The sequence below is a fragment of the Procambarus clarkii genome, chromosome 17 (assembly GCF_040958095.1).
Source record: "Procambarus clarkii isolate CNS0578487 chromosome 17, FALCON_Pclarkii_2.0, whole genome shotgun sequence".
Lineage (NCBI taxonomy): Eukaryota > Metazoa > Arthropoda > Malacostraca > Decapoda > Cambaridae > Procambarus > Procambarus clarkii.
Window position 1 is genome coordinate 47,172,834 of NC_091166.1, and position 25,468 is coordinate 47,198,301.

At 45.1% G+C, this 25,468-nt stretch overlaps 1 protein-coding gene across 1 annotated transcript in view; it reads left to right on the forward strand.

Annotated features, from left to right (window-relative positions):
• Oseg2 (intraflagellar transport protein Oseg2) overlaps positions 1 to 25,468 on the forward strand; it is a 120,789-nt gene that overhangs the window by 68,957 nt on the left and 26,364 nt on the right. The window contains exons 15-23 of the mRNA XM_045765703.2: positions 45 to 191; positions 2,864 to 3,044; positions 9,748 to 9,950; positions 10,587 to 10,744; positions 15,437 to 15,581; positions 16,921 to 17,111; positions 17,244 to 17,426; positions 17,919 to 18,065; positions 19,868 to 20,022. Coding sequence (XP_045621659.1) covers positions 45 to 191; positions 2,864 to 3,044; positions 9,748 to 9,950; positions 10,587 to 10,744; positions 15,437 to 15,581; positions 16,921 to 17,111; positions 17,244 to 17,426; positions 17,919 to 18,065; positions 19,868 to 20,022 — 1,510 coding nt within the window. The remainder of the gene's footprint in view (positions 1 to 44; positions 192 to 2,863; positions 3,045 to 9,747; positions 9,951 to 10,586; positions 10,745 to 15,436; positions 15,582 to 16,920; positions 17,112 to 17,243; positions 17,427 to 17,918; positions 18,066 to 19,867; positions 20,023 to 25,468) is intronic.

The following is a 25,468-nucleotide window of genomic DNA, read 5'->3' on the forward strand; positions in this document are numbered from 1 at the left end:
GAAATAATTTGAAAAGGTAAAATAAATAACTTTACTTTGTTTAGGTGAAGATGCAATACAGAATTATGAAGTACAAGCTCGTTTAGCCATTCTGGACAAGCAGTTCAAGACAGCTGAAAGTATCTACCTAGATTACAATAACCTTGAGAAAGCTATGGAAATGTACCAAGAACTTCACAAATGGGATGAAGGTAACCAAATTATACTACCTACATGTTGAATATCTATTGAAGGTCCTGGGAATCAACGTCCCCATGGCCCAGTCTCTGACCAGGCCTCCTGGTTACTGGTCTGATCCACCATGATCATACCTAATACTACATTATGCATTTTTTTTGTATGGGCTTATACAAAATTCTATTTGTGATTTTAAATTAATGTCAGTCGAGTGTTGTAATCCATCCTAATTTGATTATAACAGCTTTGCCTAATTAATATAATTTATCATAAGTGCAATGTAATGGCTTATTCAGAAAATATTTTACAGTACAGTGTACAGTATTTATAAGTATTCCTCATAATGCAAATGTTTATAGTAGTGTTTCACTTTTCATTCTAAAAATTCTAAAACTAGTTTTCTGGGGAAGCCCTTTGGTGGCTTTCTAAAGCTATCTTATTGAGATGACTTCCCATTACCATGAGGGGAGGGGGGGAAGCTGATCCCCCCATCCCCCCACAGAGGCAGAGAGAGCAGGAGATCGTTAAAATCACACTCGCTGTAAAAGTATCCAGAGAGGAAGTGAGACAGTACAGAGAACTGCAGGGTTTATTGAAAATGAAGTCCCAAAAACCTCAGAAAAACTTTGCAAATGATTCATTCAAAATAAATTCTTCATTCAAAACTAATTCAAACCCCCAAGTGCAAATTGCTGCCACCAGGAGACCTGGAGCTTCCAACTATCAGCTAGCTTTCAGTCAGTTCTGTCTTCTGTCTCTGCTGTGTTGCTGTATAGAAAATACACGGGTCACGTCATCATTGAGAGCATCACTTCTTTCTCTGCTAAATGCCAGCCATCCTTTGGACTATGTCATGTGGGGGCTCGTATTCCTCAGGTTGTCTGCAGTGCCATTAAAGTTAGCCAGATCGCAGTCTACTCTCAGGTGCATGATGTTTGCAAGTTTGCAGCTATGGCTGCTGTTGTCACTTTTTGTGGGCTGATTTTTGGACTCGTGTTTGAAATGTCTCTTTGGATCCCGCAACTTATGTACTGTAGATGTCAATTTTCCTCCTCCCTGTTAAGTCGCATGTCTTTTTTTCTTCTCTTTGGATAGATTAAGGGAGCCACCAAGGCTCCCCAAGAAAACCAGCATTGAATTTAATGAAATGCCTCTTTCTAGTAAAGTTCTGGTGGATCTCTGCACCCTCACGCCTGGGCGCCTGACATCTGGGTGGACAACACTTCAGATTCGTAGTCCCGAGGTCCCGGGTTCGATCCCCGGTGGAGGGGGAGACAAATGGGCAAAATGTTTCTTTCACCCTGATGCCCCTGTTACCTAGCAGTAAATAGGTACCTAGGAGTTAGACAGCTGCTACGGACTGCTTCCTGGAGGTGTGTAACAAAAAGGAGGCCTGGTCGAGGACTGGGCCACGGGGACGCTAAGCCCCGAAATCTTCTCAAGATAACTAAGATGACCTCTTCTCTATCAGGTTTGTTGACTTGTAGTGTATCAGCTCCAGACTCACTGGGAGCCAGCTGATAGCTCCTGTTACTTGATAGCAGCCATTTACAATGAGGGGTTCAAGTTAGTTTCAAGTGAATCATTTGATTTGAATCATTCATTGGCAGTCAATTGACTGTTTTGATGCTTTGTTTTCTGTGAACCTTGCAATAGTCTGTATTGTCTAGCTTCCTTTCACGATGCTTTCTTGGTGAGGATGATCACAACAATGCCTTGCTCTCTGCACCTCTGAGAGGGGGCAAGGTTTTTCTTCGATCCTCAGTAGGTCATACAGCACTCCTATGACTGGTGGGACCTAGTTGTTGGAAGCAATCTCAGCAAGATAGATTCAAGGAGACACCCAGAGCTCTACCAAAAAAAGGTGTTTCATTACATTTGATGCTTTTCTAGGGGGAAAGTCCCTTCGGCTCCCCAGAGCTATCCAAGCTGATATGGATATTACTTGACTTTGGCATCAGTCAATGTGAATGAAGTTCATAGGCCTACTGGGGACCACAAGCAGAAACCTAGCCCCCTCAGAGAGGCATGAGGAACAATGGCCTATAGAAATGCACATGTGATTTGGAGCATTCTGTGTCTGCCATCGACCGGACCAGGCACACAGAAGGGTAAGCACCCCAAAACAAACCCCTATTCTGATTAACACTACTACTGAACGCTAAATGAGTGGACAGAACTCCCCAAATGAAAACGAGTATGACATCACACGTGCCTCACTGTTTGTCTGCACAGCTCTTCCCCCCTCCTCGGGAGGGGAAAGAGGGACCCCCAGACCCTAGTTCTCGGCTGATGTGGCTCGGTATTGGTTGTTTGACTCCAGCTCCTGATTGTTGTCTCAGTGCTGTCCCTTGGGTTTGGTGCTCTCTCCACAGTGGTGGGTGAGCTGGGAGTAAATTCACAGGTGCTCGGGCTGCATGCGCTTAGGGTTCCCTTCCCTAATTGCCCTGTTAGTACCGCCCTTGGGGTTTGGGGTTATCTTCTAGAAGTCACCTTGGGTCTACTTCGGGTCGGGTCGTTTTAATAAAACTTTTTTTATATCTTTTTATTTAATTCTGTCTCATTGCTAATTATATGGAGATAAAATAATTTTTGTATAATTAATGAAGATCTAATTACAGTTATTTCTTGTATAATAATCTATTGTGTAAAATACATATTACATATGTATGACATTATTTTGCAGCTGTCCAACTAGCTGAAGTAAAGGGCCATCCAGAAGTTGAATCACTGCGTAGGGCTCACACACAGTGGCTTATGGACACCCATCAAGAAGAGAGAGCCGGCCAGCTTAAAGAAGCTGAGGGCGACTATTTGGCTGCTATTAATATGTATCTCAAAGCTGGAATGCCTGCTAAAGCTTCTAGGTCAGAGAAATATATAAACATAAACCAAATCAGTTTTTTCTGGGGGGAGCCCCGTCGGCTCCCCGGAGCTTTACCGGCTGATATGCTAATGTCAGACTTTGGCATCAGTCATGTGTATGGAGTTCTAGGGCCTACCGGGGACCACGAGCCAGAACCTGGCCCCCTCAGAGAGGCAAGGGGAGCAATGGCCTATAGAAACCCCCGTGTGGTTGGAAGCATTCTATGTCTGCCATCGACCGGGTCAAGCATCCAGAAAGGTAAGCATTCCAAAACAAACCCCTATTCTGGTGAAAATTGCTACCTAAGCCGAACTAGTGAATAGAACTCTTCAACAGAAAACACGGAAACTAGTATGACGTCATACGTCACCGCGCTGCTGTCTGCGCAGCTCCCCCCTCCCCGGGAGGGGGAAGGGGGAGCCCCAGACCTCCCACGCCGGCTATCCACCCATCAGTTCTTCGGCTGATGCTATAGGCAATGGTTATGTGCTCCGGCTCCAGTGGTTGTTTCAGCACTGTACCTAGAGTGTGGTGTCTGTTTTCTAGGTGGTGCGTGAGCCGGGTGTGATTCTTCAGTACTCGGGCTGCATGCGCCTAGGGTTCCCTTCCCTAGGTGCCCTGTAAGTACTGCCCTTGGGGCTTGGGGCCACCTTCCACAAGTTCCTTGGGTCCTGCCCCTGCTTGGCCGTTTACCGCTTGGTTTTCGGCCGCTCTTTGTGTGCTCGGGTGTTCTGTCTCCCTTGTTCGCCTTAGAGTAAGGGGCAGTGTTTGCACTGGTGGGGCGCGGGGTACTGTGCAGCTTGTCTTTACCAATCATAGCGGCCGGCTCTGTTCCGCTTGGGTACGCTGTCCTCTTGCGGGGTTTTCTTTTTCTTTTGTTTATATACCTGGTGGGGGGGTCTGCCTTCGTTCTTGCCCCTTGTGTCCCTTGTGTTCTGAGTATTTCTGGTGGTACCCCCTGCTAGGTCCCCGTGAGTGTACACGTCCCGGGGGTTCAGCTCTTAGAAAGTTGTTTGGTAGCTTGGGTGCCGGTTAGCAGTACCCTGCCTGGGATTACCTGAGCGCGAGTCCTCTTAAAGTAAACGCTCGGGACCCTGGGAAACCCCTGGGGGCGCGCGGGTCCGATGGATGTGACCCCAGAGCCCCCCCCTCGCTTCCAGCGAGTTTGAGGGTTGCTCTCACCTTTTGTCTCTGGGTGACTCTCTGTTTTGCCTCCGTCTGCTGCCTGTGGGGTCGGTGACACCTTCGACCCGGTGTCCTGCGAGTTTGGTTGCTCGTTGTGGCTCGGTTACCCAGTTGTGCTAACAAAGCGGGTGCGGGCAGCAGGGGCGTTGCACTTGAGCCTTGGTGGTGGCAACGTTCTCATGGTTTTCCTCCCCGGGAGCCCCGGGGCTGCCCCGTTGTATTTCGTTTTGGGACTTGGGGGTGTTGGTTGCTTCGGTTCCATCCACGCCCCCTTGTCTTTCCCCTGGTTCACCCTTCCTGCCTGTATCCGGTTCCTTACCGTCTGTAGGTTCAGGGCGGGGTGTTTGGTGGTGTTGAGACTCGGGCAGTCTCGGGGAATTCCCCTTCCGGGGTAGTGACGGGGGCATTTGGGCCTGTTCCTCCAGCCGTGTTGTATGAGTCTGCCAGTGGGCTCCCTTCCTTAGTGTTTTCACGGCTGCCCCGGTTTTCTGGTACGGCCGGGGCTTTGGGGGAACGGCTCGGCCCCGGGGCCTGTCGTGTAGGTTCCCGGGGCTGGGGAGGGGCTGACTTGGGGGGGCCTAGGCCCCGTTAGACCCCGTGGGGGGTTTTATCCCCCTCTCGGCGGGGCTTGTGGTTACGCGGAGTGGGGTCTTTCCTCCCCACTCGCCGTACGTGCTGTTGGACGTCGGCCCCTCCCCGGGCTCGGTTCCTTGGCCTTTGAGTCGGTTGGTTCCGTCCTGTGGGTGGTTGTTTCCTCCCCCGCTTTTTGGGACGGTGTTTTTGTCATGTTTCCCCGTTTGATGGGGTTCTGCGTGACTTTTGATCTCGGGTGCGCCTGCGCCTTCGTGTGCCTTCGGGACTAGTGTTGGCTTCTGTGTTCTCGAGGGTACGGGAAGGTTTTTCGCTACTTCCCGCATTATTGGAACGTCTGTCGGCTCCTAGTACTTGTCGCCCTGTTGGGCTACTTGTCGCCCTGTTGGGCTACTTGTCGCCCGGTTGGGCTACTTGTCGCCCGGTTGGGCTACTTGTCGCCCGGTTGGGCTACTTGTCGGCCGTTTGGGCTACTTGTCGCCCGTTTGGGCTACTTGTCGCCCGTTTGGGCTACTTGTCGCCCGTTTGGGTTCCCTTTTTTTTTTGGGCTCTTTGCTTCTTTGGCCGGTTTTATTGTTCCTGCTTCCTCTTTTGGCTCTTTTCTCGTGCAATAGTCCTGGCTGGCGCCTTCCCGCAGGGAGGGTGTGCGGTTCGGCCAGCGTGTTATGCGCATGCGCCGTGGAGTTTGTTTTGGTCTGGGCGATGGTTCAGTGCTGGGGTTTTGCGCCCTTTTTTGCTACAGTGCTTCGCCTCTCGTTCTTCTCCCTGGCTGCGGTATGTGCCCCTTTGCGCCAGGGGTGTCCTGGTTCCCAGTTGTGGGGAGGACACCGCGGTTTTCTGTGTCATGGGTGTGGACCGCTTCCTTCGCCTCTCCGTTCTCCTGCGGGTCCGGCTCTGGCGTCTTCACCTGGCGGTGCTCCCAAGTTCTTCTGGGCACGGTTGAGTCGTGTCAAGTTCGAGCCACCATTCGCCAGGTGAGTTTCTGCGGTCTGGCGTCTTTTGGCCGGGCGCTGGATGCGGCGGTGTTCATATACCTGTCTTTATTTAGGTATAATTTTGTACGACTGAGACCGTTCGCACACCAGTGACTGTCCCTTTTATCACCCCTTCCTGTCCCCCTTATGTGCATGTCCAACCCATGCTGGAGTCGTTCAGGGGACCCTCCTTTTTTAATGTGAGGTGTGGGGGTTGTAGGGTTGGTTCTGTACTCACCTGGTGAGGCTCCTGGCTGTGCTTGCAGGATTTGAGCTCTGGCTCTTGGGTCCCGCCTATCTGGTAGAACTTGCGGGATAGTACCAGTGGAGTGCAGTGGTGCTATTGGCACTTTTGGGGAACACTGTATTACCATCAGTGGTCTGTGCTTGTTACACGACCTACTTGCGAGCATAAGCCTTCTTGCTGGTTCGTCCGTGGACTTCCAGGGCGCACTGGCCTGTTTTCGTATGGCAGTTCCGGCCCGTCCTGGTTGTGGGGGTATGTGGGCCGGTGGACTGCTCCTAGCAGCTGCCTGGTGGGCCATCCTCTGGCCGGTCTGGCCTGACCTTGGGCCGGGCTTGAGGTGTAAAAGAGCTCCCAGTACCTCATCCAGCAGGTATCGAGCGGGGTTTCTCCGCCGTCGGTCGCCTGGTGCAGGTTTCTGGGCCTGCAGGGTTTTGTCGTGTCTCCGTTGGCCCTGTCTGGGGTCTGCCTGCTCCGTTCTCTGCCTTTGCAGAGGGGAGTTGCTATTTACATGTTGCATGTTGCAGTGGTGCCTGTTGCTGCTGCTGCTGCACGTGAGCATTGGTACCGTGTTTCACGGTGGCGTGTCCTTGTTCCTGTGTCCGGTTGTGGAGTGGCGCTTTGCTGCCGTTTTGTGCCTGGGGATTGCGTGGGGTTTTTGTCCCTGCCTGATTGTCCACCCCTGGTTGTTCTCCTGTTTTTTTTTTTTTTTGTGCTTCTGCTCTTTCTTCCTGCCTCTTCTGCAGCAGGAATGTTCTGCGTGTGTTCTTAGGTGTTGGTCAGCCTGTGTCCTGTGATGTGCTTCTTTGTCTCGGTCTGTTGCAGTTGTTCGTGCCCCTTGGTTCGGGTCCTGTTCTGGCGGCGACCCTTCCGCCTTCTTTGGTTTTCCTAGCTTGCCCTGCCGGTTGTTGTTTTCTTTTTTTGGGGGGGTTCTTGCGATGTCTCGCGTCGGACCCGTCGTTTCTGAACTCCTGGCGGGCTTGCATGCTTCGGAGTTTTTCTGTTCGGCAGACGTTCCATCTCCTTGTGCCGCCTGGGTTTCGGTGGTCGCGCCCGAGATCTTCTCGCGGCTCCGCCTTTTTCCTGGGCTCGGGGGGGCCTTGTCGGGGCTGCTTATGTTCTGCCTCGTGGTCTCGCCTCCGGTTGGTGGTCGGGTGGCTTCGTGGTAGGTGTCCCACGTGCGTGCTTTCTTGGCGGCAGTATGGGGTATTTTGGCGGTCCTTCCTTTTCCTGTCCCTTCTTCGGTGGGTCCTTCTTGTTGGCTTGGTTTACTCTCGGCTTGGTTTTCTAGTGGGGGTTGGGGGCCGTCGTCTTGCCACATACTGTCGCCTCTTTTCGTGCGGCGCAGGCGGAGCCGCTTCAGCTTGCTTTCGGTCTTGGTGTTGCTTCTGCACCGTTAGTCAGCTGTCTTGTGCGTCATTTCACCTCCGGCCTGTTCGTGCGCCGCTTGCACCATCCTGGTCTCTGGTCAGCGTGCTCTGTCTTCTCCTCGGTTGGTAGTGCCCCTTCGGTTCCGGTGTGTTTTTTCGTCGGCTCTTTCCTTTGGGCCTTTGCCTCTGGGGGTCGGTTCGCTGTGTTTTCTTGCTCCTTCGGTTTTAGCGTTTTGGTTGTTTGATGGCAGCAGTCTCCATCTTTTCTGGCGCGGGGTGGGGCTGCTGCATTCTGGAGGGGTCCAGGGTTTGTTGGTGCTTTGTTGGTCGGGCCGGGGGTGTGTCGTTTTTGTGTTCAGTGGCGGCCCTCTGCTGTTGTTTGCGTGCCACGGCGTTTGGGTCCGGAGCGCGTTTTGCGTTGATCCGGTTCTGTTCTTCCCGGTTCGCGGGTGATGGTGTCCCGGGTGGTCAGCCGTGTTCTTGCGGCTAAGCTGCCTGTGTTCTTCCCTCATGCCTGTGGCGTTCGTGGCTTCGCTGCTCTCGCTGCCGTCTGGGCGACGTGGCCTTGCAGTCTTTCGGGCATGGATTTTTGGTGTTCGTGCAGGGGCCTTGCTGCTCGTGGTTCTCGTGTTGTTCCCGGGATTTTCGGGGCTGTGGCGCCTTGGGTTGGCGTTTGCTGCCGGTTGTCTCGCCTCCTTGGGGGGTGCGTGGTGTCCGCCTCCCGGTTTTGTCCCTTTGACCTTCCTCTGTGGGTAGTTAGCTCCGGGGAGCCGACGGGGCTCCCCCCAGAAAACCAGCGTTGAATGTAATGAAACGCCATTTTCTGGGTGAGACCCGGAGGCTCCCCGGCAACCCTCCCTCCCTCCGGTCGGCGTTTTTCGCGTGTTTTGACATCCAGCCTCAGAACTGATGGGTGGATAGCCGGCGTGGGAGGTCTGGGGCTCCCCCTTCCCCCTCCCGGGGAGGGGGGAGCTGCGCAGACAGCGGCGCGGTGACGTATGACGTCATACTAGTTTCCGTGTTTTCTGTTGAAGAGTTCTATTCACTAGTTCGGCTTAGGTAGCAATTTTCACCAGAATAGGGGTTTGTTTTGGAATGCTTACCTTTCTGGATGCTTGACCCGGTCGATGGCAGACATAGAATGCTTCCAACCACACGGGGGTTTCTATAGGCCATTGCTCCCCTTGCCTCTCTGAGGGGGCCAGGTTCTGGCTCGTGGTCCCCGGTAGGCCCTAGAACTCCATACACATGACTGATGCCAAAGTCTGACATTAGCATATCAGCCGGTAAAGCTCCGGGGAGCCTCCGGGTCTCACCCAGAAAATGGCGTTTCATTACATTCAACGCTGGTTTTTTATGGCACATTTGATTCATTCCGAAGTATAGTACTGTATATTTCATTTGATGTACAGAATTTGAATTAAACATAGTACAGTACATCAGCAATCCTTAGTTACTACTACTTTGGAACGATTGTCATAATCGTTATTATTACTTCAGTTCCCACTAACATGGGAAGGAAAAACTTTGTCTTAAAGAAAAAAGACTCTCTACCATTCACTTTACCATTCACTATATATCACAATGAAACAAACACTACCTGTGTCCATCAGATTATCTTCAGGACCAGTTTTTTGTTTCACTGATAGCTCTTTCCTAAGACATTCTGAAGATACAACTTAAAGCAGCTTCTTTCACTAAGTTCTCTATCTTTTCACAACATTTCTTTTATAGTGACATTTTGTCTTTGTGGACATCATTATATTGAATGGAGCATGCTGATATTGAAGACTGTAGGAAAAGGCAGAATCCACTGCTATGCAGGGAGATAACCGAAACACATTTAACGCTGTTTTTTTTTTTTTTTCCCCTTCTTACATTTCTTGTTTACGAACTTACACGGTAACCGACGGGTCTCATCCCTGAGGGGTTCGCAAAGCACGTGGTCCTCTGTATTTTGTTTCATGGTATTGTCAATTTTTCAATCATCTAGACTTAATTGTTTTTTCCTGAGTTCACGGACCGTCGGTGGAACATAAATCCTTTCCATATGTTTCAAGACGTTATTTTTTACTTTACGGGGGAAATGGTTATCAATATACTGAGAAGATTATGTACGTTGCTATTTACACAAAAAAACTGTCAAAAGCAATATAAGAACATATTCTTAGTTATGGTTGTCTTTGTCCTTGAACTTGCTTATGACAATAAATGATTTGGTATTTTTTACCTCTACATTAAATTAGGACTTTATATTTTTATGCATGCAGTAATAACTTTTTGTTTCATGTACAGCATGTGTGTTATGTAGGAGGAATAATGAAGTGGCTTATGTTACAGATTAGCTACAAGCATCGATGAACTACGTGAAGATCCAGAACTTATAACACGAATTGCTACATCTTTGCTCAGAACTGAACTCTATGAGCAGGCTGGAGAATTGTATGAAAAAGTTGGTGAACCCCAAAAAGCCTTGGAATGTTATCGTAAAGGTCAGGCTTATGCTCGAGCTGTGGAGTTAGCACGATATGCGTTCCCTGCAGGTGAGTTTATTTATACAGTATTGTAAATAGTTCCAGTTATGCCAACATATAACCCCCTCTCTTCCCCTCCATACAGGAAAAAAAAATTATTCTCAACTTGAAAACACATTATGCTGTATGTTAACCCCTGATCTGGAGATTTTCTCTTTATTAGAACCATCTATATATTTTTTAATTCAAACATCTGCAATGTCACTACCACTGAGACTTAGATTTAAATTGAATATAATGGTTGATATTTTATATAAATGCTTTCCTTGCAATTTGTAAGCAAATGAGGACTGGAATACATTTAAGACAGACATGAAAGTGGCAACTCCTCTTCCCAGCTTGATGTCTTACAATCTACCGTACCCTTTGTTGCAAGGGTGACAGAGCCACTCTCACTAGCATTTGTGTTAAAAGTATTCTTCTCCTCCTTGCTTTTGGGTATCTTTCCTTATTTGTAGAGAGAGCAAGATCCTGGTGGTAGGCAAGGGTTGGTCTCAGAAGTCTGGTGCATCTCCCTAAGGCTTGGCTGGACAAGTGTTCTGCTCAGGGAGCTACTGAAGGGCCCTCTGGAATAGGGTGTTTTATACATTCATTGCTTGTTTTTTATTTTAGAAATATTTTCTTACATTTCTTTATACATTTTAGATGTTGTGCACATGGAGGAAGAATGGGGAGACCAGCTAGTGTCCAACAAGCAGGCAGATGCTGCTATCAGTCACTACATTGAAGCAGGACGTACTATAAAAGCCTTAGATGCTGCAATAACTGCTAGGCAATGGAAAAAAGCTATGCAAATTATAGAGGTAAAATTTAATCCCATACAAAAGCAATACACACTTGTACTCCATTGAGCATTGATCTACACAGTGCTGTTTCTCAATTATTTTTTCTAGAAAAGAAAAAAAATACAGTAATACAGGGGTACCTCGGTTTAAGAGTTTAATCCGTTCCTGTAGACAGCTCGTAACCCGAAAACTCGTAAACCGAAGCTAATTTCCCCATAAGAAATAAATGGAAAGGAATTAATCCGTTTCTGACTACCCAAAAACCTCACTTCAAACTAAATTTTATACTGTACCTAATTCATCCAAATCTACACTACAGAAGTATGTTCAAGTTATTACTTACCCTTGCTGATGACTGCTGTTGACGTATGGAAGATGATGGGGGGGGGAGAAGGAGAGGTGTTACTGTTTGGAAGGGGAGTCCCCTTCCATTATAACATCAGGCAGTGAAGATTTTTCTGGAGTGCATTCTCTGGCACGTTTTACCTGCATACCACTAGGTCCTGGTTGTGGCTCACTGCTTGATTTTTTCACAACGAAAAGATCCATTGAAGATTGTTTTTCCCTTCTTCGCAACATTTGTCTGTAGTGAGGCATCACATTGTCATTGAAAAGATTAATGCAAAGGCCTACTACAGCTTTCTCTGGGTGAGTTGTTTCAATAAAAGTTTGCATTTCTTCCCAATCTGACACCACTTCCTAATGTTTACGGAAGGGACATCCTCTTCTGCCTCATCCTCCTCCACTGGAGAAATATCCTCGGCTGCCTCTTCTTGCTGCTCCTTTTGACGGGCTTGGAATTCTTCGGTGGTCAGTTCTTCGTTGTGTTCTTCCACCAACTCCTCCACATCAGCACCATCCAATTCCAAGCCCATCTTCCGATATCGCACGGCGATATCATGCGTTACAAATTGTAGTCACAAAACCACAAAAAAAAACACAAATAAATGCAGAGGGATGCTTGTAGTGCACGATACAAGAAGACTGGTGTCATAGGAGTCCGAGAATTTGCGAGAACCCGCGAGGCGCTAGGAAGCACCATGTGGTTTTGCTCGTTAATAGAGGTGAAGCTCGTCAATAGAGACAAATTTGCTACGAGTGGCTCGCTTGTTACTGGAAATGCTCGTAAATAGAGCCGCTCGTTAATCAAGGTGCCACTGTATATATATATAATAATAATAATAATAATATTGTGTTTTGGTGGTATCCCCCACTTGGTCCCCGTGAGTGGACACTTCCCAGGGGTTCAGCTTTTAGCAGTTTGTTTGGTAGACTTGGACGCCGGTTTGCAGTACCCTGCCTGGGCTTCCCTTAGCGTGTTAAAATGGCTAAGGGCCCTGGAAAACCCTGTGGGGGGCTCCGTGGTCCAATGCAAGGGACCCTTGAGTTCCCTCTCGCTTCGTGTGAGCTTGAAGGTTGCTGTCCCCCTTGTCTCAGGGTGACAATCCCAGCTGTGCCTCCACCACTCTGCCTCCACCACTCTGCCTGTTGGATTGGTGATTCCTTTGACCTGAAGTCGTACAACGTTTTTTGTCTGTACATGATCCAGTTCACCCATGCTCCTCTACATATGTGGGTGCAGGCAGCTGCTGCATTGCATGCTCGGTTCGGTTGGTTGTGGCCCCGGATGCCCCGAAACTGCCCCGTTTTGGTTATAGGGGTCCGGACTTGAGGGTGGGAGTCATTTCGGCTCTGGTTCCGTTCGCTCCTCCTAGTCCTTCCCCTTCTGTTGTGCATACTTTCTTCCCCCCTTGCTTCTGGCTTCGAACCGTCAGGAGCCAGGAAGACCCCCTTAATTATAGACCTGTATCATTGACAAGTGTAATAGTCAAAATATTGGAAAAAATAATTAAAACTAAATGGATAGAACACCTGGAGAGAAACGATATAATATCAGACAGACAGTATGGTTTTCGATCTGGAAGATCCTGTGTATCGAATTTACTCAGTTTCTATGATCGAGCAACAGAGATATTACAGGAAAGAGATGGTTGGGTTGACTGCATCTATCTGGACCTCAAAAAGGCTTTCGACAGAGTTCCACATACGAGGTTATTCTGGAAACTGGAAAATATTGGAGGGGTGACAGGTAAGCTTCTAATATGGATGAAAAATTTTCTGACTGATGGAAAAATGAGGGCAGTGATCAGAGGCAATGTATTGGACTGGAGAAGTGTCACAAGTGGAGTACCACAGGGTTCAGTTCTTGCACCAGTGATGTTTATTGTGTACATAAATGATCTACCAGTTGGTATACAGAATTATATGAACATGTTTGCTGATGATGCTAAGATAATAGGAAGGATAAGAAACTTAGATGATTGTCATGCCCTTCAAGATGACCTGGACAAAATAAGTATATGGAACACCACTTGGCAAATGGAATTTATTGTTAATAAATGCCATGTTATGGAATGTGGAATAGGAGACCATAGACCCCACACAACCTATATATTATTTGAGAAATCTTTAAAGAATTCTGATAAAGAAAGAGATCTAGGGGTGGCTCTAGATAGAGAACTATCACCTGAGGACCACATAAAGAATATTGTGCGAGGAGCCTATGCCACGCTTTCTAACTTCAGAATTGCTTTTAAATACATGGATGGCGATATACTAAAAAAATTGTTCACGACTTTTGTTAGGCCAAAGCTAGAATATACAGCGGTTGTGTGGTGCCCATATCTTAAGAAGCACATCAACAAACTGGAAAAGGTGCAAAGACATGCTACTAAGTGGCTCCCAGAACTGAAGGGCAAGAGCTACGAGGAGAGGTTAGAGGCATTAAATATGCCAAAGCTAGAAGACAAGAAAAAGAGGTGATATGATCACTACATACAAAATAGTAACAGGAATTGATAAAATCGATAGGGAAGATTTCCTGAGACTTGGAACTTTAAGAACAAGAGGTCATAGATTTAAACTAGCTAAACACAGATGCCGAAGAAATATAAGAAAATTCACTTTCGCAAACAGAGTGGTAGACGGTTGGAACAAGTTAGGGGAGAAGGTGATGGAGGCCAAGACCGTCAGTAGTTTCAAAGCGTTATATGACAAAGAGTACTGGGAAGACGGGACACCATGAACGTAGCTCTCATCCTGTAACTACACTTAGGTAATTACAGCAAACAGAGAAAGTGACAGTGCGTTACCCTAGTGAGCGCTGATAAAGAGCAATAAAATGGGTTTGCTCTTTTCAACTTTGTTACCTCAATTCTGGTCCTAGGTCTTTCATCTTGGTATCATTGTGTTGGCAGTAGAATTCCCTACACGATTAAATGCATGTGAAGTCCAAAAGCCTGGCATACCATCCGTAGCAAATAGAGAAAGTGACAGAGCATTACCCCAGTGAGTGCTAATAAAGAGCAATAAAATGGGTTTGCTCTTTTCAACTTTGTTACCTCAATTCTGGTCCTAGGTCTTTCCTTTTGGTATTAATGGATTCGCAATGAAATTTCCTTCAAGGGGTATATGCATATAATGTCCAAAACCGCAGCAAAAGCAGGCCAATTTTTTTTTAAATTTTTGACTCCATATTTCATCATCTGTGGCTATTAAAAAGTAAAATTTTGACTCCATCCTTTGTCATCGGTGGGCGAAAGTGTTAAGTTGCTGCTTGGTTGGTCAGGCTGGGGAGTGCTTCACGTGTTGTGTTTGGTTGGGGCTCATCGCTGTTCTCTGCATGTCTTGGCCTCTGGGGCCGTGGGCGTGTTTTGGTTTGCCTGGGTACCCTTCCTTCCTTCCTGTTCGGGGGTTCGGGTCTCCCAGGTCTTCTGCAGGGTCCTTTGGTTTGGTCTGTGGGTTTGTTTGTGGGTTGGGGTGCATGGTGTCCGCCTCCCGGTTCCTTCCCTCTATTTCTTATCTTTGGTGAGGTAGCTCCGGGGAGCCAACGGGGCTCTCCCAGAAAACCAGTGTTGAATGTAATGAAATGCCATTTTCTGGGCGAGTCCTGGAGGCTCCCTGGCATCCCTCCCTCCCTCTGGTCGGCGGTGTTTTTCGCGTATTTTGACATTCAGCCTAAGAACTGCCGGTTGGATCGCCGATGTGGAGGGTCTAGGGCTCTCCCTTTCTCCTCCTGGGGAGGGCGGAAGGGTTTGCACAGACAGCTGCGTGGCGACGTGATGACGTCATGCTAGTTTGCTAATTTTGTTTGGGGAGTTCTGTCCACTCGTTTGCCTTTCGGTAGCAATATTTTCATCAGAATAGGGGTTTGTTTTAGGGGACCTGTCCTGGTCGATGGCAGACATAGAATGCTCCCAACCACGGGAGTTTCTATAGGCCATTGCTCCTCGTGCCTCTCTGAGGGGCCAGGTTCTGGCTCGTGGTCCCTGGTAGGCAAGAACTCCAAGCACATTGATGCCAGAAAGTTATACATATCCATTCAGGCCTCCGAGACTCACCCAAAAAATGGCGTTTCATTACAATCAATGCTAGTTTTTTCTGGGCAGGCCTGCCTATTCCCCTTTTCCCCTCCTCCTTCCCTATTCTTCCCAACCTTTCCTTTTCTTCCCTTTAATAATGTGATATTTATTTTTACTTGTTGGGTTAAAGGGGGATTATAATTTAAATAATTTTAGCTTTAATGGTAATTTTTACATCAAAATGGTGATTTGATAACTATATAAGTAAACAGTTTGATACGAATATTGCAGCAGCATTGGAAATCATTAACGGTTTTGAAACCTTAATGATTTATTTTTATTTTCACAGGTCATAGATGATGATGAAGCTCTACAGCCACACTTGATGAAGTTGGGCAATCACTTCTCATCAATGAATGACTTGAAAAGGGCAGAAAAATTCTATATTAAGGGTGGCATGTTCAACGAGGCAATTACAATGTATAACCAGGCTGGTAAATATTATATCTTACATTGTGCTTCTACAATGATAGTAAAATTGTTGATTGTTCCTGGTTATTTCATTTAATGAATTTTCTTATATTTGTGTGCATGTGACGATGTCAACACCATCTGTTGAGTGCACCCGACCCCACTTTCTGTTCCCCGGTGAAAGGCTGTGATCTTTCTGACACCTGTGTAGTTTCCTTCTTCCTATACAGTTTTACTCAGAATTGATGTGGAGGGTACCTTGGTCAAGGGAACAAGAGTCAGTTCACCCAAGGTAGTCCTGAACTCGAGACTTGTAAGTGTGATTTTAAGAAGAGGCACATCCCCCCCCTCCCTCCCCAACAGTGCAGACGACAAAATTTATGATGGCTGCCAGCAAGAAGAAAAAGAAAAGAACAGAGCTAGATTTTGGTGGTTTCAATGAAGAAAGCATTGATATCAGCAGTCTACACAACAAGTTGGCAAAATTAGTTACAGTATTGTAGTGAACTATCATGTAGAAATAATCAGCAAATTGAGAGAAAATAATGACCACTTGAGTAGCAAAGTGCAGTATTAGATCTTGAGGAGTTAGTGAAAGACTGATGTAAGGAAAAGAATCAGTTGGAAATAAATTGCAAAGCCATGAAAGAGGAATATAAACTCTTGAAAACCAGCATTACACTCAATGCTGGTTTTGTTGGCACTGTTTTATCCTGCCCTCCATTGTTCTATTCTCACATAGTACCACTGCTAAATATGGCAAAATTCTTTAACATTTTCCAGTATTGTGCTTCAGTTTTACCTGCCACTCGTATGCTGATCTATTTCTGTTTTCATTTACCTGTACATCAATACTGCTTCTCTATTTTAAGTAACTGTGATGACTAGAAGGGGTACCCAGCAGTACCTAGGATGGTCTGTTTTCCCCATTCCCCCTTCTTCTCTCCTCTCCCTCCATCCCTACCCTCCCTCTTCACTCTCCCTCCCCTCACTTCTCCCATCCCCCCCTCTTCTCTTCCGTCTCCCTGCATCTCTCTTTTTTTCTCCCATTTTCTCTCCCCGTTACCACTTCTCTCTTTTTTCCCTCCTGCACCTGGCCTCCAACCTCGAACAGAGGGGCATTTCCATTTACTGTATTTATTTACCAAGAAATCTTAGGACTCTGCTAGTCATCTTTCATTGATTATATATGGATACCCCCTCCCCCTTCTCTCCAAATAGGACAGACTCTGACCAACCTACGTCCATCCCATATTCCAGACCATTCACTCTGCAAAGTAGGGTGAGGTTAGCCACAAACATCTGGCCTCTAATCTCATACAGACACAGGCATTCTCTCTTATAGATATATCTTGTGTGCAGGCGAGTGGGAACGTGCCCATCAACTTGCCAGTAAGTACATGGGTGCCGACAAGGTAGCTGTCATGTATGTGAACCAAGCACAAGTACTGGAGAGTCAAGGCAAGTTTAAAGAAGCAGAAAAACTCTACATCTCAGTCCATGAACCTGATCTGGCTATTACTATGTATAAAAAGCAGCGACAGTTTGACCAGGTTAGTGATCTTTTCTTTAGTGTATCATCTTCAATATGGTTTCATATGGTTATTTAGTAAATTTATGGCTGAAATATGAGGAATAATAATAAATTACTACATTAACTACATTTTTCTGTGTTACATCCTTAGATGATGCAATTAGTGAAGGAGTATCACTCTGATCTGGTGCAATCTACACACCTGCACTTAGCTGCACAGCTAGAGCAGGAGAGTAACTATCATGATGCAGAAAAACACTACATAGCTGCTGATGACTGGAAAGCTGCCGTCAACATGTATCGTGGTGTGGACATGTGGGAAGAAGCATATAGAGTAAGTACTCTTTGATTGCTTGTTTTATTTAATTATTTCTTATACTCTACATTGGTCCTGTAGCACTGTGGTCTACATGTTTTGCTCACAACCAGGAGACCTCGGTTCAATTCCCGAGCAGGACAGAAACAGTTGGGGAACATTTCCTTTCACCTGATGCCTCTATTCTCATAGCAGGGAAATATGTACTTAGAAGTTAGACAATTGTTGTGAATTTCCTCCTGAGGAAGGTCAGTAGTTGACCTAGAGGGAGAAGAGGAGAACCTTGATAAGCCTAAGTACAGATTGCCTCTCCCTTACAACAGGAATTATTATAACTTAATACATGTCATTTTGTCTCATTTGGTAACTTTAATTACTGAGAACTATCATATTCAGCTATATTCTAAAGCATCTTTAAGGATCTCGGTATTCATTCCATTAATGTTGAGTGAGGTGATGAGATTTATTAATCTTGAGTGTACTTGAACTTACTTGATGTTCTTGAAACAGGTAGCAAAAAAAGAGGGAGGTGCCAATCCAGGAAAGCAAGTAGCATTCATGTGGGCAAGAACACTTAGAGGTGATGCTGCTGTCAAACTCCTTAGTAAATTTGGTTTATTGGAGCAGTGTATTGATTATGCTTGTGAAAGTGGCCAGGTCAGTATCTCATATCTTTTTGTTATTAATTTGTATTAATTTTTTCTCTAACCTCTTTATTATTATTTTTTGTTTTTAGCATTGATGAATGAAAGCTAATCTGCATTGTTTCAGCCTTTCTCACACTTTAAGTCAAATATCACTTTCTTAGAATTGTGGCATTATGATAACGCTACCAGTTTTCAAGCTAGAAAATATAGATACTTTACTGCCTGCATAGAATCATTCAAGTATTGAAACTACTGTACTGTACTGGGACGACCTCAAAGCACTCAAATTGTACTTCTGCAACAGAAACAAGAGACATCTTGTGATATGCACTTGGAAATTACTGAAAGGTCAGGTTTCAAACTTGTTCAATAAAATTACAACATACAGTACTGATGTGCAAAATATTGTAGCAAGTGTAAAATGAAGTCAATGAAAAGAAGAGGTGTCATAGAGAAACTGTGTGAACATCAGATGGCTAAGACTTAAATTTCCTACCAGCAAACATAAGGAATACTGCCTTAGAAGCCTCCGGGTCTCACCCAGAAAATGGCGTTTCATTACATTAAACGCTGATTTTTTTGACTTTCCCTGTAAGAACTCAGCTTATCCATTGTCTAGCATATCTGGCAGAGGTCCTTTCCATGCAATTTGGATAAGTGAGCTTAGGCAGTACATTTTTTTTTTTTTTTTTTTTTTTTTTTTTTTTTGAGATATATACAAGAGTTGTTACATTCTTGTACAGCCACTAGTACGCGTAGCGTTTCGGGCAAGTCCTTAATCCTATGGTCCCTGAAATACGATCCCCTGCCGCGAAGAATCGTTTTTTCATCCAAGTACTACACATAAGGGGCATAACTGGCAAACCCCTCACAGTGTTCAAGAGAGAACTGGATAAGCACCTCCAAAGGATACCTGATCAACCAGGCTGTGACTCATACGTCAGGCTGCGAGCAGCCGCGTCTAACAGCCTGGTTGATCAGTCCAGCAACCAGGAGGCCTGGTCGACGACCGGGCCGCGGGGACACTAAGCCCCGGAAGCACCTCAAGGTAGCCTCAAGGTAAGTACACATTTTACTGTTGCGTTAAACAGAGGCTACAGTTAAGGATTTGCGCCCAGTAAATCCTCTCCGGCCAGGATACGAACCCATGACATAGCGCTCGCGGAACGCCAGGCGAGTGTCTTACCACTACACCACGGAGACTGTATCTATTTAGAAAATTACCTTCACATTCCAATTAGACTTAATGTTTTATTAGATGCTGAAATCAAATACTGTACTGTGCTTAGTTTCCATTGTTTCATAAATTATTATAATATTGTATTATAATTTTTTAATGTAAGTATAGTGAGTTTAATATTCTTTATATTTTCTAATTATAATAATACTAAAAAAATAGAGGATTGGTACACATTTATTTTTTATAAAGCGACTAATTACACATGTCACTCAGATGGTTTCTTAATGCTGCTATTGATTATAATTTAATTATTTTTAAATTTATACCGTATATGCCGGCATATATGTTGACATTGAAGCCTAAAAACCTTATGCGTTAAATATTTGTTAAGCTACCATATATTTATGAGATACCATAATTTTTCTTTTCATATTCCATCCAGCAGGGCAGGGGAAGAGGTACAGTACTGCCATATTTTGAGAGGGGTCGTTTTATGTGGCAAATATCGGCTTGAACCTGAATTACACCTCAAAATTTTTGGGGTCGACCTATGTGCCGGATCGACTTGTATGCTGGCATATCCAGTATTTGGTGTGTTTTGTGTAAATTATAATATAATTTTTTCTCAACAGTTTGAATTTGCCTTTGAACTGGCTCGAATAGCAATGAAAAATAAAGTACCAGACATTCACTATAAGTATGCCATGGCACTAGAGGATGATGGCAAGTATCCGGAGGCAGAATCAGAGTTTATTCAAGCAGGCAAACCGAAGGAAGCTGTATTGATGTACGTATGCTAAGCTGATTGATATTTGCAAGTACAATACAGTATATAGAGTTTGGTATGCTTATGTATGTAGAAAGACACCAGAGTAGGAGTAATCTTTATTAACCCCTGGGCTGCTGTGTCTTGTGTGTGTAATTACCTAAGTGTAGTTACAGGATGAGAACTATGCTAGTGGTGTCTCGTCTTCCCAGTACTCTTCGTCATATAACGCTTTGAAATTACTGATGGTTTTGGCCGCCACCACTTTCTCACCTAACTTGTTCCAACTGTCTACTATTCTGTTTGCGAAAGTGAATTTTTTTATATTTTTTCGGCATCAGTGTTTAGTTAGGTTAAGTAACCATATAGGCAACCATACCAATAATAAGAGGGATTATAGCAAGAGCTATGAAGATAGATCATGACTGTTGGTAGCCGATGCCTTCAACTTGAAATCTATAGACTGGGAGGCATATGAAGCCAGAACAGAGGATTTTGGACTTGTAGATTCGTAAATCTCATCCAGGAAACATTCATGTTTCAACATTGTGACGGTAACATTGATGGTGGTGCAGTCTGTAATGCCAGTCACAAAATATTTAAAAACAAAAAAGAACAAAAATTAAACTGCAAAAGGTGTCTTCACAGCGTGGTAAACTGTAGGATAAAGCAGAGGGAAAAAACATTTAAAAATACTTTACTTTAAAAATAAACAAATTACAAAAAATATCCAGGCTTGGCTTTAATACAAAATGTGCAAAACAAACAAGATGAATAATCAAATTTACATTACGTTAAGGTGCAAAATAATATATGGTGCGGAGCACTGTGAGTCAAACTAAATAGCTCTATTACCACACCGAGATGTGTCAACAGGTCTAACCAGCGAGAGCACTCAGGAGTAATCTGAAACTTGGAGAGCTTGGTAGCCCTATTTATACAGAATATTGGCCAGCCAGAGGGCGTTGATAGTCTCCTTTAACTAGGAACCGGCTGCTTTAACTGCTTGTTTGGAAGGGCGTGGCCTCACAGTGACCCAGGTGCGAGGTGGGGTGACGGGCCCTGGTAGAGGAGGGAGACTGGTGCTATTGTCTAGCCGTCTGGAAGTAGTTGTAGTTGTTGTTCTTCTTGTCTGCAGTTCTTGATTACATAGACGTGAATGAGTAGAATAGGCGATAAGGGAGTAGGCCGAATCTCTTCCTAGAGATTTTGAGAAGAGAGATCTTCCTAGGTGACAACATGTTAAACAAGCTACAAGGTTGAGGGAATGCGAAGTTCCCTCCATGCTGGATTTGATATTTACCAGAAAAGAGGAGAGATTTGACATTCAGTACCTCCCTCCCTTGGGTAAAAGTGACCATGTCTTTTTGGGAATAAAGTATGCAATGTGTTATAATCTGGAAGATAATAAGGAGGTTGAAGCAGTTGAAAAACCTGATTTCAGGAGAGGACATTGTGGGGAACTTAGACATTTCTTTAAGGAATTTGACTGGAAAGACTTAAGACTTGCTGTTAGGACTTGAAGTAAATGAGATGTATGCCAAATTTTGCAAAATATACGATAAATGCACAGAAATATTCACACCAAAACAGAAATGCAGACCTAGGAAACAGGATTGGTTCAAAAGAAATTGCGAGGGACAGAGACTGAAAGACACAAAAATGGAATCAATATAGGAAGAGGCCAAACCCCCAAACATACCAGCCATACATTGATGCAAGAAACAACTGCATGGCAGTGAGGAGAGGCAGAAAGAGATTTTGAAAAAGGGATAGCGGACAAATGTAAAACAGAACCAGGCCCTGTTCTAGAAATTCATAAACTACAAATTACAGGTAAAAAATAATTTTCAGAGGTTGAAAATGGGAAACAGATCCTTGGAAATTTCAAGAACAAGAGGTCATAGTTTTAAACTAACTAACCAAAGCTGCTGAAGAAATATATAAAAATTCACTTTTGCAAACAGTGGTAGAAGGTTGGAACAAGTTCAATGAGAAGGTGGTACAGGCCAAAACCCTCAGTAATTTTGAAGCATTATGTGACAGAGTGCTGGGAAGACAGGACACCACATGAATAGCTCTCATCCTGTAACTACACTTAGGTAATTACACTTAGGTAATCACAGTGGTACCTCCTCCACTTACGAATTTAATCCGTTCCCAGAGACGGGTCATAACTCAAAACTAATTTTCCCATAAGAAATAATGTAAATTGAATTAACACTATCGCCGGCGACACGCACGCACTGCAGACTTTGACATCATGGGGCCACTGGTGCGGGCGAGCGTGCGGCGACGCCTAAATGTGTATACTCGTTTCAGTTTTCTTACCTTAATTCTTGTGCTACGTCGTTCGTTTTGGTATCATTGTGTTTGCAACTAAATTCCCTGTAGATGTATATGCATATAATGTCCAAAAGCCTGGGGAGACTCCCCGCAGCAAAGCCTAAAGTCGAAAAAGTTACAGTGAGAGCACAAAATCAGTAAAATGTGTATACTCGTTTCAGTTTTCTCACCTAAATTCTCGTGCTACGTCGTCCGTTTTGGTATCATTGTGTTCGCAATTAAATTCCCAGCAGATGTATATGCATATAATGTCCAAAAGCCTGACGAGATTCCCTGCAACAAACCCTCTAGTTACCTGTGAACAAGCACCAATTTGCACACCGCAGCCTAATGTGTATACTCGTTCAGTTTGATAACATCAATTTTCATGTTACATCTCTCCTTTTGGTATCAAATTGTTCGCCATATGAAGGCGCGCATTTTAAAACTAGCATAATAAATAGAATTTTAACAAATATTTTAAAATCTAAAATTTAGACCCAAAAAGTATTTATAATCCTTCAAGTGTTCTTACTTCAAGTTTCATGTTACATCTTTCATTTTGGTATCAAATTCTGCGCATTCTAAAGGCGCTTATTTTGAAACTATCCCGAGGTCAATCGGATAAAAAATTAATTTTATACAAATATTTGTAGTGGACACAAGACCTGTCCTCGGCTAGGACTCGAGAGAAAAAAAATGGACGCGAGTCATGTCCAAAAAGAATGATAGTGTTAATCTGTTCCACACCCCTAAAAATATTAACTTAAAAGTACATTTTATACTGAATACCAATCTTTTTGTACTAGCTAAAATACAGTATGTATATCTTACTGATGTTACCAATGACGATGTACTTTATCTTATGGTATTTGTAACATTGTTCTTATATTTGTTCATATATGTAAATATTCCTTTAGAACCTTCTATTATGAACAATTTGATACCAAATTGAATGACATAGCACTAAAATTGAGGTGAGAAAGCTGAAAAGAGTATAAACATTGGAGTGTGGTAGTGAGCTCACGGGCAGCACTCGGCCTTCCTTGCAGTCCAAGGAGAGCCGCCTGCCAGGCCAGCGAAAGTGTTAAGTGAGGTAGTAGTTGTCGGGGTTCCTCGGTGAGCAACAGTACACTCAAGGTCACTCACCGTAGCCCAGCGGGTCTTCACTCTATCCTCGTGGCGCCACTGTACGCCAGGAGAGTATCCCAGTCAATCCCAACCGGCCTCTGATCAAGAAGGAGTGGGAACACAACTTGTTCACTTAACTATTGTGTGCCCGCCCCGTCATGGGCTCTACTACTAACCACAAGGTCGCCAACTGGTGTTTTCGGTGTCCAGTAACACGTCAGTGGTTTTGTTGAATTGTGGTAACAGTGGCAAGAACACACTCAATATGTCTGATATCAGGCAGGTATTTACTTCTATCGCTCTCTGCTTTCAGGTATTATATAGCCACAAGAAATATGGAGGGGATGATATAAACACCAATGTACTTTGTATTTTACTTAAAACTCATTCAAAGACATCACAAGATTATATCAATAAGCAAACAGCTGTTTCAGGCGGGAGACGCTCGTTCCCACATATAATATGAACTCGCCAAGCTGGCAATGCTCCCCCTCACGTCACTGTCAAAATCAGCTGGGCGACTCCCCCCGCGCGAATGCTTATTGCTTGTTTCCCTGGCGTCACGCGCTCTGTTTCTTTAACTTCTCAAAGATCACTAGAAGTTCGAACACACAATATTTGCGACAAAAGCACGTAAATACTTCGCTACACTGATCTTGGGCCCAATCAAACATTTCTATATTAAAGGTGACAATGATTCACCGTCATGGTATTACACGCTGCCCTTCATTTAATGATAACGTATGCAAGTATATATCACGGGAGTTCTCAGTAATTCCTTTCGTGGGCGATAACACAATTAATCACTGCACACATGAATGATTATTCAATACACGAGCATAGACATATATATATATATGGATGAGTCAGACATCAATAATGGTAATAACATAGTTACTGGGCACATAGCCTAACTCCAAACACTGGCACAATTATATATATATTCTCTCACTAAATGATCTCATTAAAGTCTCATGAAAGACATTCTCAACACAGTAAATTCATCAATTACTCCGGGTGCCTGCATACACCAATAATAATCATAAATATCGTGAGTACTCTTTATAGTACCACTGCACACTGGTGCCTTACTGTGACATAGGTGAGCCTTGCTCACGACATACAAAATACTCAGGCTAAATAATATAGCTGACTAAAGGGGAATTGGGAGGGAAACTAGTATCACCTACTTCCACCTATCCTCCGGTGAGAGTTGAGTTGTAGCTCCTGGTCCTGGCTCCTGCCTCGTGTAGGGAACGCCCCCACACACACACTGTCGTGTCCTCCAGGAACTCAATCAACGTCCCACCGTAAGCGCGTCGTCTCCGTGCCTTTTCACTGCAGGTCCGTGCTCCTCCTCGACTTCTTGTAGGGTTGGAGTCGGTCTCCCGGCCGTCGACTTCTCCTCCCAGCTACGGCTGCCCGCCTACGTCTCGGCTGCAGTCGTTCGGATTCCCGAATAGTTTTCTTCTTCCTCTGCTTCCCTGTGGCTCGGTCCAGCCACTACGCCGTCACAAACGGGTGAACTGCCTCAGACGTCGCATACGTCACTGCACAGACTTCACTTCTTCTTGCACAGTACCTGTCCTGGAGCACTTGTTGCTCAATATCCCGTCGATTCCCTCTCTGGTCCAACACATGAACGAAGGAAGACCTTACAGAGTACTGGCAGACTTCGGGTGACGCGTAAAATTCACGGGAACGGGAAACAACTGTCAAACTGACAGGACCAATCTTCGCACGTCCAACCACCTTGACGTGTCGTGTCAGACTGCTTCCCTCACGGAGGATTGGCTCATCCACTACGTCATCACTGTGGAGCTATCAGCCGTCGCATACGTCGCTGCCTAGACTCCACTCCTGCACAACACCTGTTCCTGGAGCACTTGTTGCTCAATATCCCGTCAATTCCTTCTTCGGTTCAACACATGAACGAAGGAAGGCCCCACAGGTGTTGGCAGACCACGGGTGATGCGTAAGTCCTCCGGAGACGGGGTAAACTGTCCAACTG